At 35.7% G+C, this 18,286-nt stretch overlaps 1 protein-coding gene across 3 annotated transcripts; it reads left to right on the plus strand.

Annotated features, from left to right (window-relative positions):
- The first annotated feature begins 717 nt into the window (after positions 1 to 717).
- LOC143238442 (UPAR/Ly6 domain-containing protein qvr-like) lies at positions 718 to 12,380 on the plus strand. 3 transcript variants are annotated; one of them, XM_076478670.1, is made up of 5 exons: positions 718 to 1,091; positions 3,915 to 3,962; positions 6,431 to 6,583; positions 8,119 to 8,279; positions 11,410 to 12,380. In XM_076478670.1, exons 1-5 carry the CDS (start codon positions 1,034 to 1,036, stop codon positions 11,425 to 11,427), a joined length of 438 nt encoding a protein of 145 aa, XP_076334785.1. In that variant the 5' UTR covers positions 718 to 1,033; the 3' UTR covers positions 11,428 to 12,380. The 3 variants fall into 3 exon arrangements, 2 of the variants coding, with proteins under 2 accessions (XP_076334785.1, XP_076334784.1); XR_013020583.1 differs by having other exon boundaries at positions 720 to 1,091; positions 8,119 to 11,670; positions 11,714 to 12,380; XM_076478669.1 differs by having other exon boundaries at positions 720 to 1,091; positions 8,119 to 12,380.
- The last annotated feature ends 5,906 nt before the right edge of the window (positions 12,381 to 18,286 follow it).

Consider the following 18,286-nt stretch of genomic DNA (forward strand, 5'->3'; position numbering starts at 1 on the left):
GAAAGTGGAGATTAAAGACAATTTTAATTAATAGTACAAAATAAGTAAATATTTCGTTCATCACACGTTCACGTGGAACTTTTTTGATAAACTTTAATAATTTATTTTGTTTTTAAAACATTAAATAAAAAAGTTTGAGTACGTGGTCCAGATGTTAACGTGCCGGGCTGCTTACCGTGAAACCAAGGTTCTAGTATGTGATATGCTGCCGTACACGTTCACTCTTTCGGCTACGAAAGTGTTATAAAAGTACTAGTTAGTCTGGTATTCAGCGAGTACTACTGACTGATTGCTCTCCAACTGGTTTGCAGTTCAAAATAAAAACCAATCACGCCCGAATTTTAAGAATCCGGATCATGTTCTGCGAGTTTTGGTGGAACGTACTCTCACAGGATTATATGCTATCAAATTAAACAAAATGGCACAATGCTGAATATGTTCCGAATCCAGCCAGTCAACCAATCACAATCAGGTAGGGCTGGTAAAGACTTTGGATAATGCACGTGCAAGTTCTTGGGAGGGAAATAATGTAGAATTCTTATAAAGGCGGGGTAAGGAAAAAGCACAGTCAGCGTTTGCACAGAACAGCAAAACACGTTGTGTCACCACTGACTGCATTGTATTATTGAGAGATACTGATTCTGAAGCATATATTTACAAGTAACTGATTAAAACGTGAGATGAGTGAGTTTTGTAACTACTGTAAGCGTTATTGCAGTGTGTAAAATAATAATAATAAAAAACACAAACATATAAACGTCAGAATTGAATCTATCTTAGTATTAAAGAAAATGTTATAATTTTAGTACGTGAAATAAAAATTAATATTTTATTTTCTTTGTTTCGTTGGATTTCGCCAGTAGTAATGGAAATTCCTGAGCCTCAAGGAGTAAAGATTTCCTTGCGTTCTGCAGAAATTCCTCCTTCATGGCACTTGCTCAGTGAAAGGGTATAACGCATGGTGATTAGCGTGTTTGCGTTCATGGCAACGAAAAGTTATGTATGGTTAAACTAAAGCAACTTCAGGACGAGAATGTTTAACGCATCATATTTACGCAGTTTATTTTGTAGAAAATGGAATGTAATACTAGGTACGTTTCGTGTTTTTGATTTGAAAGTATTTATTTGAATTAAACAGTAAGGCTATTCCAAACGGAGAAATGTTTAATATATGGCACCACTCTTGTTCTCGTAATATATTCAATATTGTTTGGGATGGTTGCTATGGGATATTTTTAGATTTTATTGAATTGGAAATAATTAAAAATAAACAACACTATGAGCATATTATGGTCGGGTTATTTTTTTTTGCGATTTGCACTGTCGTTGCGTATTTAAAATAATTTAATATTTATCTATAAACCTAATCTGATCTCCAGTCCATTGAAAAAAAAAGAAGAGACATTTATAAGAAGGTTCCAATCACTTCAAATTTAGTTTAGTGTTTCGATTTAGTAGTAGTAGATATCTAAGGCAAATTGGAATAATTTCAAGTTGGCAAATATAAAATAGTATTAAGAAAAAATTAAACTATTTTTAACCCACGGAACATAATGATAAGTGTTTCAATGATAATTATTCTTCCATTTCTTTAATGAAAGAATAATAACTTAATATTTTTCTCTATTCACATTAATTAAAATTCAAATAAATAATATCAAAATAATTATACTGTAAATCGTCATTGTTATTTTAAACTATAGCGATAGATTATTATTGATATCCTAGGCCTTACAATTTTATTACGTCATTGTGAATAGCAATACAATATTCAGTTGTGTTTTATTAAAATACTTAAACAATGGCCTCAGAGTTAATATCATATTGTTGTGTACACTCAACCGTTTTAGCGTACATGATGAAAATAGTCCTAAATATATCTCACCTATTAACATATATAAAAGAAATAAAAATAGATTAAGGCCACTTAATGCTATATATATATACACACACTGCTGGCCAAAATCTTAAGGCCAACGAACATAAAGAAAAAATATGCATTTTGCGTTGTAAGACTCAACCACTTATTTGAGTAGAACTTCGAGAGATGAAAATAAGAAAAGGGAAAATAATAAAAACAAACTTTCTTAGCATTTAATAAGAGAAAATGTGAACACTATGAAATTAGCCTAAATACTAGTTGGTCAAAAGTTTAAGACCATACAAAAAGAAGTCCTAAACAGGGTAGAAAATGCCCAACAAGAGGTCTCAGTAGTGAATTGCATGGCCATCATTGCGAATAACTGCAAACTTTCCCTTTGGCATGGTTGATATAAGCGTTTGTAGAAGGCTGGCTGGAATGTTATTCTAAGTGGTGAAGATGGCTTCACGAAGATCATGTACTGTTTAGAATTGACGTCCATTTCTATGGACTTCCCTTACCATCCACCCCAAACATTTTCAACGGGGTTCAGTTCGGGCGAACACGCTGGATGGTCCAAAAGAATCACGTTATTCGCCATGAAAAAGTCCTCTGTCCTGCGGGCATTGTGGATTGCAGTGTTGTCCTGCTGAAAGATCCACTCATTTCCATACAAGCGAGGGCCTTCAGTCAATAAGGATGCTCTCTCCAACATGTCAATATAGCCAGCTGCTGTTTGACATCCCTGTATAACCTGAAGCTCCATTGTTCCATGGAAGGAGAAAGCATTCCAGATCATAATGGAACCTCCTCCACTGTGTTGTGTAGAAAATGTCTCCGGTGGGATATCCTTATCGTACCAGTAACGTTGGAAGCCATCTAGACCATCCAGGTTAAGTTTATTCTCATCAGAGAACAAAACCTTCTTCCACTTTTATACGTCCCATGTTTGGTGCTTCTCAGCAAAGTTTTAATCGAGCTGTTTCGTGGTGTGGAAGAAGGCGTGGCCTTTGAAGACGTTTACAGTTTTTAAAGCCTTTCTCTCGTAGATGCCGACTTATTGTTCTTGAGCTGCATTCTGCGCCCGTAAAGGCCTTAAGCTGGTTCGACGATCGGCTGGCGTCTTGCTGGACAACCCATCGATTCATCCTGCTCAACGCCGGCGAAATTTTCTTGGGCCAACCACTTGAAATTCTCGTTCCGTATCCCTCAGGGTCTTCTAATAAATTTGCAAGAGCAGTTTTACTACGCCCAATCTCACCAGCGATGGCACGTTGAGAGAGACCTTGCTTTTGCAGCTCGACAATTCTGCCACGTTCAAACTCTGTCAACGGTTTAGCCTTTGCCATGTTTTTACCAAATGTAACACGGGAGATGTCAGTGGGAGATGTTGACAACGCTAATGCTTGAACACAAATGACTAAATTTAGTTACGTGTTTACCTCTTAACGCTTCGTTTCGGTATGGTCTTAAACTTTTGACCAGCTAGTATTTAGGCTAATTTAATAGTGTTCACATTTTCCCTATTAAATGCTAAAAAGGTTTTTTATTTTCCCTTTTCTTATTTTCATCTTTCGAAGCTTTCGACACCCGTGGTGAGCAGATCACAGATATCTCTATGTATTCTTACGCTTAACTACAAACAAATAACCAGATACTACTTAGGGTAATTATGTGACTGACTCGTTTTACGACAAGTATGGCACAGTTGACGCATTTTATACGGTCCTGTAAAATTATCACCTAATTTTTCACAGTGGATGAAACAGAACTTAGAAAAAATAAAAACAAAACTGGTTGCTTTGAACTTTAATTACATAACAGTGAAACTTGCATGTTTTGTAAAACAGAAATAAGGGCTACACGTAGATTCGATTGCCATAAAGTTTAAGAATGACATTAGTATAGAATTGAGAATTATGTTTATGTTTGTAAAGAAAAATATTTGGGTTAAATTTCTTCTGATTGTTTCACTAATCCTTTGTTTTATTATCAAGCGTTATTAATAAACAGAAAAATTCGGCATTTCATTGTTTCTGTATATTTGTTACAGTTTTTCTGATGTTCGTATGGACCTCCAGAGCAGAGGAAGAGTGCTTATGTAAGTATTTTATGTGCTTCTTTGTAAGTAGGACTATAATATTAGTGATTACAGTGAAGTCAGGTTCTGTACGGTTAAGTCCTAGTGTTAAAGTTCTTGTGAGATCCAGTTTCACTTGATTACAGAAAACCACGTTCAAGAAATGGGTCAGAAGGAAAAGAAACTTTTTACAGATAGTCATGTTCAAGAAATGGATGAGAAGAAAAGGGAACCTTTTGCAGAAAAAGTGAGCAGACAGAAGGACCATTGTTACTCTACTTAGAGATAGAAGAACCATTGGATCCTTACTGACAGATACAAGAATCATTGTTACCATAATAACAGACAGAAGGACCATTGTTACTCTACTTAGAGATAGAAGGACCATTGGATTCTTACTGACAGATACAAGGATCATTGTTACCATAATAACAGACAGAAGGACCATTGTTACTCTACTTAGAGATAGAAGGACCATTGGATCCTTACTGACAGATACAAGGATCATTGTTACCATAATAACAGACAGAAGGACCATTGTTACTCTACTTAGAGATAGAAGGACCATTGGATCCTTACTGACAGATACAAGGATCATTGTTACCATAATAACAGACAGAAGGACCATTGTTACTCTACTTAGAGATAGAAGGACCATTGGATCCTTACTGACAGATACAAGGATCATTGTTACCATAATAACAGACAGAAGGACCATTGTTACTCTACTTAGAGATAGAAGGACCATTGGATCCTTACTGACAGATACAAGGATCATTGTTACCATAATAACAGACAGAAGGACCATTGTTACTCTACTTAGAGATAGAAGGACCATTGGATCCTTACTGACAGATACAAGGATCATTGTTACCATAATAACAGACAGAAGGACCATTGTTACTCTACTTAGAGATAGAAGGACCATTGGATCCTTACTGACAGATACAAGGATCATTGTTACCATAATAACAGACAGAAGGACCATTGTTACTCTACTTAGAGATAGAAGGACCATTGGATCCTTACTGACAGATACAATGATCATTGTTACCATAATAACAGACAGAAGGACCATTGTTACTCTACTTAGAGATAGAAGGACCATTGGATCCTTACTGACAGATACAAGGATCATTGTTACCATAATAACAGACAGAAGGACCATTGTTACTCTACTTAGAGATAGAAGGACCATTGGATCCTTACTGACAGATACAAGGATCATTGTTACCATAATAACAGACAGAAGGACCATTGTTACTCTACTTAGAGATAGAAGGACCATTGGATTCTTACTGACAGATACAAGGATCATTGTTACCATAATAACAGACAGAAGGACCATTGTTACTCTACTTAGAGATAGAAGGACCATTGGATCCTTACTGACAGATACAAGGATCATTGTTACCATAATAACAGACAGAAGGACCATTGTTACTCTACTTAGAGATAGAAGGACCATTGGATCCTTACTGACAGATACAAGGATCATTGTTACCATAATAACAGACAGAAGGACCACTGTTACTCTACTTAGAGATAGAAGGACCATTGTATTCTTACTGACAGATACAAGGATCATTGTTATATCCCACTAACATATACATCGTTACTGTCACATTGTATTTTTGATTTTTGCATTGTTGGTATCGCCATCTTTATTAGTCCTAGATTGTTGCCCAATGTTTTGCTCAGTTGAGACTGGAAGACAGAACGGAAAGTTTATAGTTATGCGTGGATGATCACGTGACATCCTGCTGAGAGGCAAGCCATAAATTTGGACGTTATAATAAAATAAAATAAAAATATCAAAGTTTCGCCACCTTTTGTTATTTTAGGTCGCTACCTATGTTACATTGTGTGTAAAAAACCATTGTAACAAGGAAGTAATATATTGCTGTATACAATAACTAAAGTAATTCGAATATATGAGCCAATAACTTTGATCTTCTCAAATTTTACCCGTACGTAATCTATATTGTAGGAAATAAAATGATCATAATTTGTGAAGAAAAACCATAACTGTAATCTAACCTTTCTTTTTTTGCATTCCATTCCTCAACACTGCGAGAGTCTTAGGTTATGAATCGTTTTGTTTCTATACAAAAAACAGTGGTATTTATACCAGTAAAAGTTATATTCCGTGAGATGAAACAGTAACGTAAATTTTGCACCAAATAGATTCTGATCCATTGGGAATATTGTTAGACACAATTACATAGATTCGTGTACATGTGTGATATTTGTGTTTATGTTTTCTTACCGATCTGGTAATTCGACAACCAGTTCGTTTCATTTTAAAACAAATTATTTTCAGTCATAAAATGATTAACAACTGGTGATTTGTTAAGATCAGTTAAGATGACGAGATAACTAAGTTGTGAGTTGATGAAGTGTTCCTAATTAGTTGTAACATGTATTTAAAACGTAAAACTCTTTTTATAAGGAATTACTTCCACATTTTATGCTATGTTTCTATCCAGATTCCACGATTTTATGCTATGAGTGTGACTCCAGGACAGACCCTCGTTGTAAAGATCCCTTCAATTTTACAACACTTCATCCTGAGAGGGACAACCCTCCTCTTCTCAAGTGTAGTGGCTGCTGTGTCAAGATAGTGACGAAAAATAAAACTCGTAAGGATTCGTGTCTTTAGTTTGTTCGTTTGTTTCTGAATTTCGCGCAAAGCTACACGAGGACTAACTGCGCTAGCCTCCTCTAATTTAGCAGTGTAAAATTAAAGGAAAGGACTGCTCTTTTACCAACGAATAGTGGGATTGATCGTAACATTATAACGCCTCCATGGCTGAAAGGGCGAGCATGTTTGGTGCAACGGGGATTCGAACCCGCGACCTTCAGATTAGGAGTCGAGGGTCCTAACCACCTGACCATGCCGGGGCTTGTGTTTTTAGTTCTTTTATCGCTTTCTCACTAGAAAAAAATGGCACGTTGCTATGCATGTTGTTGTTTTTCATACATGTATTTAAATTTATCTCGGTGTCCTTGGAGGTTTTACAGAATTCAAGATAAAAATCAGAGGCTGAAGACCGATATGCTAGTTATAAATAAATACACAACTTTTTGTGTTCGAAATACCGTTTCAAGTGCATGCTCATGCTTTCAACCGTGGGGGCGTTATAATTTTACGATCAACCCCACTATTCTTTGGTAAAATAGTAGCCTAAGAGTTGGCGGTGAGTGGTGATGAATAGCTAGCTGCCTTCCCTCTAGTCTTACACTGCTAAATTAGGGAAGGATAGCGCAGATATCTCTCGTGTAGCTTTACGCGAAATTCAAAACAAACAAAAGCGTTCCAAAGGTAGAGTTGTTTTGTAACCCACAGGGCCGAAGCCAGCCAGAATTTTGTAGGGAGGAAAAACGTGGAAAAGAAAACAAACCCTCCCACAAAAAAAAAAACAACGTTGCCACTCCCACCACTCTGTTTGATTTATATTTAACATTTTGTATAATTTCTATCTCTGGGCCTAATTTTTTAACGATTTCGATGGAGAAACCCCTTCACAAAAATACAATATTTTTCTCATTGTAAATACAATTTCCAAACATACAATACAAGGAACATACAATCACGGTACCAAATGAATTTATAAAGTTAAATTTTAAATCTGAATAATAAAACGAAGGAAGATAAACTAGATTACTGATATACAAACAAAATAATTTACCCTTCGTTTTCTTCTCTGTTTTCCCTCCTGTCCTTCCCTTTTTATTTTTATTTTTTGTCGGTAGGAAATAAATTTATTTCTCTTCTAGCTAGTGACCCCATGATTTGCTTATCTTATTAATATTACTCATCACCCAAAAAAAAAATAAATAAAAGAAATGCTTCCGATGACGTCAGTGAAGATAATAGACGGTAAATCTATTTTATTTATGTTTTTCACCTCTTAAGTATTACGAAACAGATAACTGAGGAAAATGCACTTGATTCGCTAAAAGATTATTTTATAGAAAGTGAAGTAAACATTTTCATTCTCTAAGTGACGTTTGGTAGTTTGAAATCATTCCTCAAACTTACCTTCGTCTTTATTAAGTAATAAGTTCTGTGTTCATATCTCATGCCCATTTTATCATAATCCTCATGTCGTATCGCTGAGATGCCTTTGCTTCTTGTGGTTATGTTTCGTTTTCTCTTTCTCGTATTTTTCAGCACAAGAGGTTATCCAGAGGACGTGCACAGCGAGGCTCCAAATCAACCTATTCCTTGTCGACCACGTGTGCATGAGTGAATCAGACTACACCGGCTACATGTGCTTCTGTGAAACTGACAAGTGTAACTCGGCGTCGTTTCTGGCTGCATTTCATCATAATGTACTTTTCATGCTCTTATTTTGTTACAAAATGCTGTGATAAATATATATATAAATATACTCACAGAACGTTTTCTAAACGTATGTTACAAATTTCTTGTCCATGAAGGTGGCCTGACAACAGACCAAGAAAGTGCATTTTGTTTAATGAAAGTTGCATGATTTGTGTAAAGATATTCCAAGACTAGTTCAACGTATACGTAATAGGTCTACTATAACAAATGCAACTTATAAATACTAGACTATTTACACAGATTCTCAAAATCTAGACGTCTGCTTAACGTTCATACTTTTTTCAAAGACGATGGTTGTTCTAATGCACCTTAAGCTATTTATGTGATAAATACGATTTTATACATTATATATATATTTGAGCTTACATGTCACAAAGTACGAAATGGAAGCAGTCATTTAATGGTTACTGCGCAGGCGCTAATGGCCTATATTTTTTGTAAGGAAATGTACTTGTCTTAGTTATTTATTTATTTGCTTGAGTTTTAGTCCTAATGAAATTACATCTTAAAGATTTGGCTTTAGAGATGTTAATATTGTATTTTATTGAAGCTTAACGTCTTTATGACATTGTTCGTCGCATTATATACCAAAATAGCGATGTTGATCAAATTCTTCTACTGTTTATATGTTTATGTATTGTTGGATTTCTTCTTGTTTATACTGGATAAGTCTGTGGACAAATTTCCAACCAAAAGTGATATGTTACACAATTGACAAAAACCTACGTAGGTTAGCTTTACTGTGTTTAACGAATGACTTGTAGAAACAAGAGATTTGGTGCTAAGCACGTGTTGTTGTTTTTGTTTTTTTTCGCAAAGCAAAATAAATATATTCATTAGTAGTTTCTCGTATCATTCGAACAGGGACCAATCATTAAGTTTGTCCACGGAGCTTTATGTGATATTTAAATATTTAAGCGAATGAACTGTACTTTTGTTGTTGTTAGTGAGCGTCTATTCCAATCTTAATGTACATCTGGTTTTAATTTATCCGTTATAGGATATAGGAGCTTCTGATCAGATGTACACATTGGCTTATATATTGTATTGTGTGTTGTATTAATTTTTATCAGAAAATTTAAATTTCAATAACGGGACAAAAAAAAACAAACTTTGTTAGGCTCTGAATAAATAACCAGCTAGTTCTGATCACGTTTTAATGCTTATGTGCAGACTCGGGTCGAACAACATTAGTTACAATGCACAGATAGCAATGCTTTTAAACAGTTTAATATGTTTGTAACGATTATTATGAGTTATAAGCTTAAGTTTTCTTAACATAACTAGTTCGCTGCTTGTTGTTTCAAATACAGGAAGATTACAAATTAGTACACTTAGTAACACTGGTGAATGACTGGTTCAGTACGTTTCAAGCAACAATGAATTGAGAATTTCTCTTGTAAGGTTCGCTGGAGGTTAGGTTATAGAAGACAGCAAATTATCCATTATCACTGTCTCGTGACCGTGAAGTTACCATGATATGGATTTGAGAACTCTTGACATCAGTTAGATAACATTTTCTCTCCAGAACCAAGAACATTAACAAACAACAATAGTTGCTATATTTTAGCAAATGAACTTTAGGTTATATCGTCTCTCGAGCCTGAGTGACTATTTTTTTTAATTTTTGGCGTATTAATATTTGAAATGGAATTGAAAACGTGAAACGTACATAGCAATCAACTAATGGAGCGAACAGTCAAGACTATATATAACGAATATAGTTGGTGTGTGTATATATACAAATCATTGAAACACGCCCAAATAAAATAATTAATTTCACATATCAATATATCAGGCAAAGAGAGATATAACATATTACATCACCATTAGCAATTGAAAGTATCTAATTTTGAGGCACTTTAATGGAACCAGATTGCTAAGTTCAATGTTTTATGATACAACATTGCGTAGGTTACTTTATGAAATTTCATCGCCATGTTAAATTTGTTAATACAGCTGTGTCATTTACCGAGAATTATATTCACGTATTACGATTCTATAAAAAATTATGAATTATTTAACTGTCTAATCTTCGATTGCCACACGCTTACCTATGTTAACTTTTGTGAAATGGGTCGAGCAACCGGAAAAAAACAACTCAGTTTGTATAAATGTGATCAAATTAATTATCTTGCGAATCAATTAATAACATGTACCATATTTATTATGACATAACGTAGTGAAGCATTTTACTGTTGCTAAAATAAAATCAGTGATGTTACTTAGCTTGAAAATGTTTTTGGTTTAGCTCTGAATGAAAAAACAAACAGACAGACTCTTCAAGGTATTGGGTTAACTCTATTGGTGTTATCCTTCCAGTGACATAGCAGTAAGCTTCAGGGCTCATAATGTTAAAACTCAGGGTTCGATCCCCGCACGTAATTCGTTGTGTAGTTTATTGCTCTCTTATTAACGATCAGGTTGTCTAATTGTAAGATATCCACCGTACGTATTTTATTGTTCAATTTTCAGATACGACGGTAAGCCTCCTATGAAGGTTTTGGTTTACTTTTTAAAATAACGATTTTGCCGTTGGGTGCATGACAAAGTACTTGCTGCTCCGTTAGTAGTTGTACCTGCGATCGAGAAATCAATATTTAAATAAAAAACTGTCAACAATCAACAGATTATCTTCGTTTTATTGTTAACCCTAAAGCTTCAAAATGGGCTATCTGTGATCTGCCCACCGAGAGCATCGAAACCTAATTTTTAGCGTTATAAAAATACTTTAATATAAATATATCCAGAAAAGTAAACTAGAATTTAATGAAACTTTTCGGAATGTTTTTTTTTTTCCTTACTGTCATTAATAAACATTGAAATAAATCTTCTAATGTGTGGACATGTTCAGATAAATTTGTGGTGTAATAAATCTTCTAATGTGAGGACATGTTCAGATAAATTTGTGGTGTAATAAATCTTCTAATGTGTGGACATGTTCAGATAAATTTGTGGTGTAATATATGTAAATACTGCAATAGTTTATGTACTATTTTTTCTTGCTCGTTTGTGTGAAACTACAGGAGCAGGGTAAAAAATAGTACATTCCAGTTGTTAACTGGACTACCTCCTCATCTCGCTGACTATTTTTTAACCCTATTAATTCTTCAACAGGTGATCTGCATTGCGTAAAACACGTGTAAGTTCTGTTACATGTTAGACGTCAAGCAACATGGGTCAAAAGTGTGACGTAATGAATTTTCAATGAGGCCGGATTAGAGAAAGACTGATATACGGGTGCTTTGGTGATTCAGATCCACTACCTTACTTGGTTCTACAAGAAATATTAAAGGTTATTTCAGTGATTATCTCTTAAAGTTGTTTTTTTTCAAGTAAATGTCACAGTGAGACGATTATCCCATAACGTATTGTCAGGTAAATATTTTAGTGAGACGATTATCCCATAACGTATTGTCAGGTAAACGTCACAGTGACTGGGAGGTCATCACACGTGAAAGAGACCGCCATGTTTATGTCATACGGTGTTCTCGAGTAACTAAGCCTAATTTCTCAGCACATCTTTCAAGAACATTCAGGTGCACTAACTATAAAGAACTGAAGCGGTTGTCACAGCCAGGTGTGAAGCTATATTCCATTATTAAACTCCTTCCACTGGGAACTTGAATTGTTATCTATATAACTCTTGTATTTGGAAATATTGCTTTTCGAAACAAATTTGTCGGTGTAGCCAGACAGGTTGAAGTATTCAGGTTTTGTAACCTGTGTAAAACGACAACAACAAAGAAAACTTATAGTAATATCAGGTATATGCTTTTAATGCTTTATGACTAGAAATGTTTAATATATTTAACTTGGTATAACAAGTGTTAAAGTGAATTATGTCAACTAATAATCACTTTTGATTCCTACCGAATCTTCTTTACGGTTTTCAATGGTATAAGTAACACTCATTTTAGTTCATCATGATTAGAAATTCTAAACTGTTTTCAAATTAAATAATTGTACATATGTGTGTGTATGCCATAAGAACGAACGTAACCAATTACTTTCCACGTGTATGTATCTATCTATATTTGTGCTCATTATTTGTCTGTTTCTGAAAAAATAAAATGTGAAGACATGAATTTGTATGGAATATATTTTAAATTACAAGAAATACAGTTTTTTAGAAAAATATATCATGTTTTTTACACTAAATTTACGCACAAGATCATAATACAGACAGAAGTATCTTTACAGATTAACAACGCTGCAATTCGAGGTTTGGTCTCCCTCCACAGTTGAGTAGCGTTGCTCTAAAACAAAAAGCACGTGAACATTTTTTAAATATTTTTTTCTTGAGATTTGAGTCTCGTTTGTTTGTTTGTTTTTGGAATTTCGCACAAAGCTACTCGAGAGCTATCTGTGCTAGCCGTCCCTAATTTAGCAGTGTAAGACTAGAGGGAAGGCAGCTAGTCATCACCACCCACCGCAAACTCTTGGGCTACTCTTTTACCAACGAATACTGGGATTGACCGTCACATTATACGCTCCCACGGCTGGGAGGGCGAGCATGTTTAGCGCGAACCCGCGACCCTCGGATTACGAGTCGCACGCCTTACGCGCTTGGCCATGCCAGGCCGAGATTTGAGTCTCCATATCGGAGAGTGTTAATAAACCGTTGTGTAGCTTTGCTTTAAAACAAAAAGCACGTGAACATTTTTCAAATATTTTTCTTGAAATTTGATTTTCCACGTGAGAAAGAACATTTTTTAAAAATATTTTTCTATGTTTGTTAATTAGAGTAAAAGCTTTCATTTTCTTCTAACTATCACAATAAGTACACAAGGGAATATTCCAAAATTATTGTTTATTTGGAAATAATCACTAAACTAAACAATGGGCTATCTGTGCTTTGCCCACCATGGGTATTAAAACTCAGTTTCTAGTGGTACGAATCCGCAGACATGCCGATGTGCTACTGGGGAACTTCCAAAAGTAAGATGAAATATTAACGGTTTAAATTTCGCGCAAAGCTACACGAGGGTTATCTGTGCTAGCCATCCCTAATTTTGCAGTGTAAGACAAGTAGTGGGATTGACCATCACATTATAACGCCCCCACGGCTGTAAGAGCGAGCATATTTGATGTGACGGGGATTCGAACCGGTTATCCTCGGATTACGAGTGAAGTGACTTAACCACCTCACCATGCCGAGCCAAAATACTAATGGGCAAGTTATATTTAAATACAATACAGAGAATATGTATGACATGGCTGAAGCACACCAGCAATAAATATTTACAAAGTTTCTCTTTAACTGTGCTTTAAAAATAAATTGATTATGGTCCAATAGTTAACATGCCGAACTGTGAAACGAAAAGTCCAAGAGTTGAGTCCAGTAAGCAGGTTCTGTATTTTCACTTGTAGGTACGTTATAAAAATGACAGCATATTAGACTAGTTGGTTAAGACTAGCCGTGTAGGCAGCAGGTGCTTCTGATTGATTGCCTTCCTTCTTGTCAGTGGTTTGAAATTAAAGTTGGACCAATTTGAACCAAAGGTGTAGTGTGGTTTCTTTCGCAAAGCCACATCAGGTTATCTGCTGTATCCATCGAGGGGAATCAAACCCCTAATTTTAGCGTTTTGAATCCTAACACTTACCGCTGTTAGCGGTTACTAAACCATAGGGTTACCTCAAATTGGCATTTAGGCTTAGGCTATGAGTAGCATAACGTTGGCTATACCAAATAAAATCCCAGTTTTAAATCGTTGGACAACAACGCTTAAACAAATATAGCCACAGTATTTTCATTTTCTATTTTATCTTTGCTTGTGTGTGTGTGGAATATTAAATTAATTCTTGGGGGGAATTTTGAAAGTTCCTTTGGAACATCACAGTACTTTATAACGGATAAAACTGTGTTTTTATAACCAAAATACAAAATAAAGACCAGAAAAAACAGACTTGCTGGAGTCGTTTCTGATTACTTAGTTTCTTCCTTAAGTTTGATAATTTGCATACCGATCTGTAAAATTACACTCAACAGCTTTGCCAGTTGTGTTTCTAGAGTTAACGGGAATTTGTTCCACGATTTTTCAAAATTCTTCGCACCACAATTTTCGCATAGAAATAATAACAAAATAATGGCGCAACTATTGTTTTTCTTGGCGTTTCAGTAGTGCAAACATTTGCAAGGTTTTAAGTTTTTAAAAGCGTAAAATTTGTTTAAGTTTGTTCCTAATTTGAATTTTTTTTTTAATTTCGCATAAAACTACTCGAGGGCTATCCGTGCTAGCCGTCCCTAATTTAACAGTGTAAGACTAGAGGGAAGGCAGCTAGTCATCACCACCCACCGCCAACTCTTGGGCTACTCTTTTACCAACGAATAGTGGGATTGACCGTCACATTGTAACGCCTCCACGGATAAAATGGCGAGCATGTCTGGCGCGACGGGGATGCGAACCCGCGATCCTCAGATTACGGGTCGCACGCCTTAACATGCTTGGCCACGCCGGGCCTATCTCTGAATTACATTGTACAGAATGTGAGGGTGACGTAAGAGTTTATATGACTTCTAATCCAGTTTTTCAGCATACAGATAAAATGATGGGAGGAATGTTAAGGCCAAGCGGGTTAAGACGTTCGACTGGTAATCTGAGGGTTGCGGGTTCGAATCCCTGTCGCACCAAACATGCTCGCTCTTTCAGCCGTGGGGCGGTTATAATTTGACGATCAATCCCACTATTCGTTGGTAAAAGAGTAGCCCAAGAGTTGGCGGTGGGTAGTGATGACTAGCTGCCTTCCCTCTAGTCTTACACTGCTAAATTAGGGACGGCTAGCGCAGGTAACCCTCGTGTAGCTTTGCGCGAAATTCAAAAACAAATCATTTCTTATTCTTTATTATTATAATTTAATATTGTTGTACCAGTCTACAGCAAAAATAGCTGTGAGTACTGTACTAAAACCTGAGCCATATTACGAAATGCATTAGTGTGTAATGTAGCATTTAAGTTAATTTGACTAACTAGCAAGAAACAGCGGCTGTGTGACCAACCAATCACATGTAATCGTTTTAGTGTAATCTGCAGTTCATGTGGACCCTCATAATCTACCACATGCATACCTATATAGTTGTTTCCCAGTGATACAGCAGCATGTTTGCGGACTCACCCCACTAGAAACCGGATTTCAATATCCGTGGTGGGCAGAACACAGTTAGCCCATTGTGTAGCTTTGTGCTTATTACAAAACAAACAAACAAACACCTATATAGCTGCATACAGGTCATGGATGCAGTTTAATATCTATTTGGCAGGCATGACATTTGTACCATAGCGGTTATTAACTTATTTTTTGCCATTCTACTGACGTCACATAACATTTGTTTATGTATAGGGCTCATGCCCTACAGGATACGGCACTGTTAACAGGATTAGTTGTTTTTATTGTGTTTTACCACTGTATGATCGATTTCGACCATGTTACACTAACGTCTAGACTGTCTCCAACAACAAAATATCTTTAAGCCGTAGTTTCGAGCACTGGATTGGCAGTTAAGGTAATGGCTGATGGTTGATAGTTTTATATATGCTGCAAATAGAGTAGCTGTCCTTAAAGCTGAATATAATGATTGGCAAGAATCATATAAACAGAAGATAGCGATTTTAGATAAAAATGAGGCAGACATTTTGTAGCTATGTATTTTATTTGGAAAATATTGAGTTTTACATAAAGTATACGACAGTGACTAACCACCAAACTTTAATGTTACTAAAGTATAAGAGTATATTTAGTTTCACATAAAGTATACAGCAGCGACTAACCACCAGACTTTAGTGGTACCAAAGTAGAAGAGTATATTTAGTTTCACATAAAGTATACAGCAGCGACTAGCCACCAGACTTTAGTGGTACCAAAGTAGAAGAGTATATTTAGTTTCACATAAAGTATACAGCAGCGACTAACCACCAGACTTTAGTGGTACCAAAGTATAAGAGTATATTTAGTTTCACATAAAGTATACAGCAGCGACTAACCACCAGACTTTAGTGGTACCAAAGTATAAGAGTATATTTAGTTTCACATAAAGTATACAGCAGCGACTAACCACCAGATTTTAGTGGTACCAAAGTAGAAGAGTATATTTAGTTTCACATAAAGTATACAGCAGCGACTAGCCACCAGACTTTAGTGGTACCAAAGTATAAGAGTATATTTAGTTTCACATAAAGTATACGGCAGCGACTAACCACCAGACTTTAGTGGTACCAAAGTAGAAGAGTATATTTAGTTTCACATAAAGTATACGGCAGCGACTAACCACCAGACTTTAGTGGTACCAAAGTAGAAGAGTATATTTAGTTTCACATAAAGTATACGGCAGCCACTAGCCACCAGACTTTAGTGGTACCAAAGTAGAAGAGTATATTTAGTTTCACATAAAGTATACGGCAGCGACTAACCACCAAACTTTAATGTTACTAAAGTATAAGAGTATATTTAGTTTCACATAAAGTATATGGCAGCGACTAACCACCAGACTTTAGTGGTACCAAGGTAGAAGAGTATATTTAGTTTGACATAAAGTATACAGCAGCGACTAGCCACCAGACTTTAGTGGTACCAAAGTATAAGAGTATATTTAGTTTCACATAAAGTATACGGCAGCGACTAACCACCAGACTTTAATGTTACTAAAGTATAAGAGTATATTTAGTTTGACATAAAGTATACGGCAGCGACTAACCACCAGACTTTAGTGGTACCAAGGTAGAAGAGTATATTTAGTTTGACATAAAGTGTATAGCAGCGACTAGCCACCAGACTTTAGTGTTACCAAAGCTACACGAGGACGAACTGCGCTAGCCTCCTCTAATTTAGCAGTGTAAAATTAAAGGAAAGGACTGCTCTTTTACCAACGAATAGTGTGATTGATCGTAACATTATAACGCCCCCACGGCTGTAAGAGCGAGCATATTTGATGTGACGGGGATTCGAACCGGTTATCCTCGGATTACGAGTGAAGTGACTTAACCACCTCACCATGCCGAGCCAAAATACTAATGGGCAAGTTATGTTTAAATACGATACAGAGAATATGTATGACATGGCTGAAGCACACCAGCAATAAATATTTACAAAGTTTCTCTTTAACTGTGCTTTAAAAATAAATTGATTATGGTCTAATAGTTAACATGCCGAACTGTGAAACGAAAAGTCCAAATTTTGAGTCCAGTAAGCAGGTTCTGTATTTTCACTTGTAGGTACGTTATAAAAATGACAGCATATTAGACTAGTTGGTTAAGACTAGCCGTGTAGGCAGCAGGTGCTTCTGACTGATTGCCTTCCTTCTTGTCAGTGGTTTGAAATTAAAGTTGGACCAATTTGAACCAAAGGTGTAGTGTGGTTTCTTTCGCAAAGCCACATCAGGTTATCTGCTGTATCCATCGAGGGGAATCAAACCCCTAATTATTGCGTTTTGAATCCTAAGACTTACCGCTGTTAGCGGTTACTAAACCATAGGGTTACCTCAAATTGGCATTTAGGCTATGATTAGCATAACGTTGGCTATACCAAATAAAATCCCAGTTTTAAATCGTTGGACAACAACGCTTAAACAAATATAACCACAGTATTTTCATTTTCTATTTTATCTTTGCTTGTGTGTGTGTGGAATATTAAATTAATTCTTGGGGGGAATTTTGAAAGTTCCTTTGGAACATCACAGTACTTTATAACGGATAAAACTGTGATTTTATAACCAAAATACAAAATAAAGACCAGAAAAAACAGACTTGCTGGAGTCGTTTCTGATTACTTAGTTTCTTCCTTAAGTTTGATAATTTGCATACTGATCTGTAAAATTACACTCAACAGCTTCGCCAGTTTTGTTTCTAGAGTTAACGGGAATTTGTTCCACGATTTTTCAAAATTCTTCGCACCACAATTTTCGCATAGAAATAATAACAAAATAATGGCGCAACTATTGTTTTTCTTGGCGTTTCAGTAGTGCAAATATTTGCAAGTTTTTAAGTTTTTGAAAGCGTAA

Source organism: Tachypleus tridentatus, chromosome 13 (assembly GCF_004210375.1).
Source record: "Tachypleus tridentatus isolate NWPU-2018 chromosome 13, ASM421037v1, whole genome shotgun sequence".
In the NCBI taxonomy this organism is placed as follows: Eukaryota; Metazoa; Arthropoda; class Merostomata; order Xiphosura; family Limulidae; genus Tachypleus; species Tachypleus tridentatus.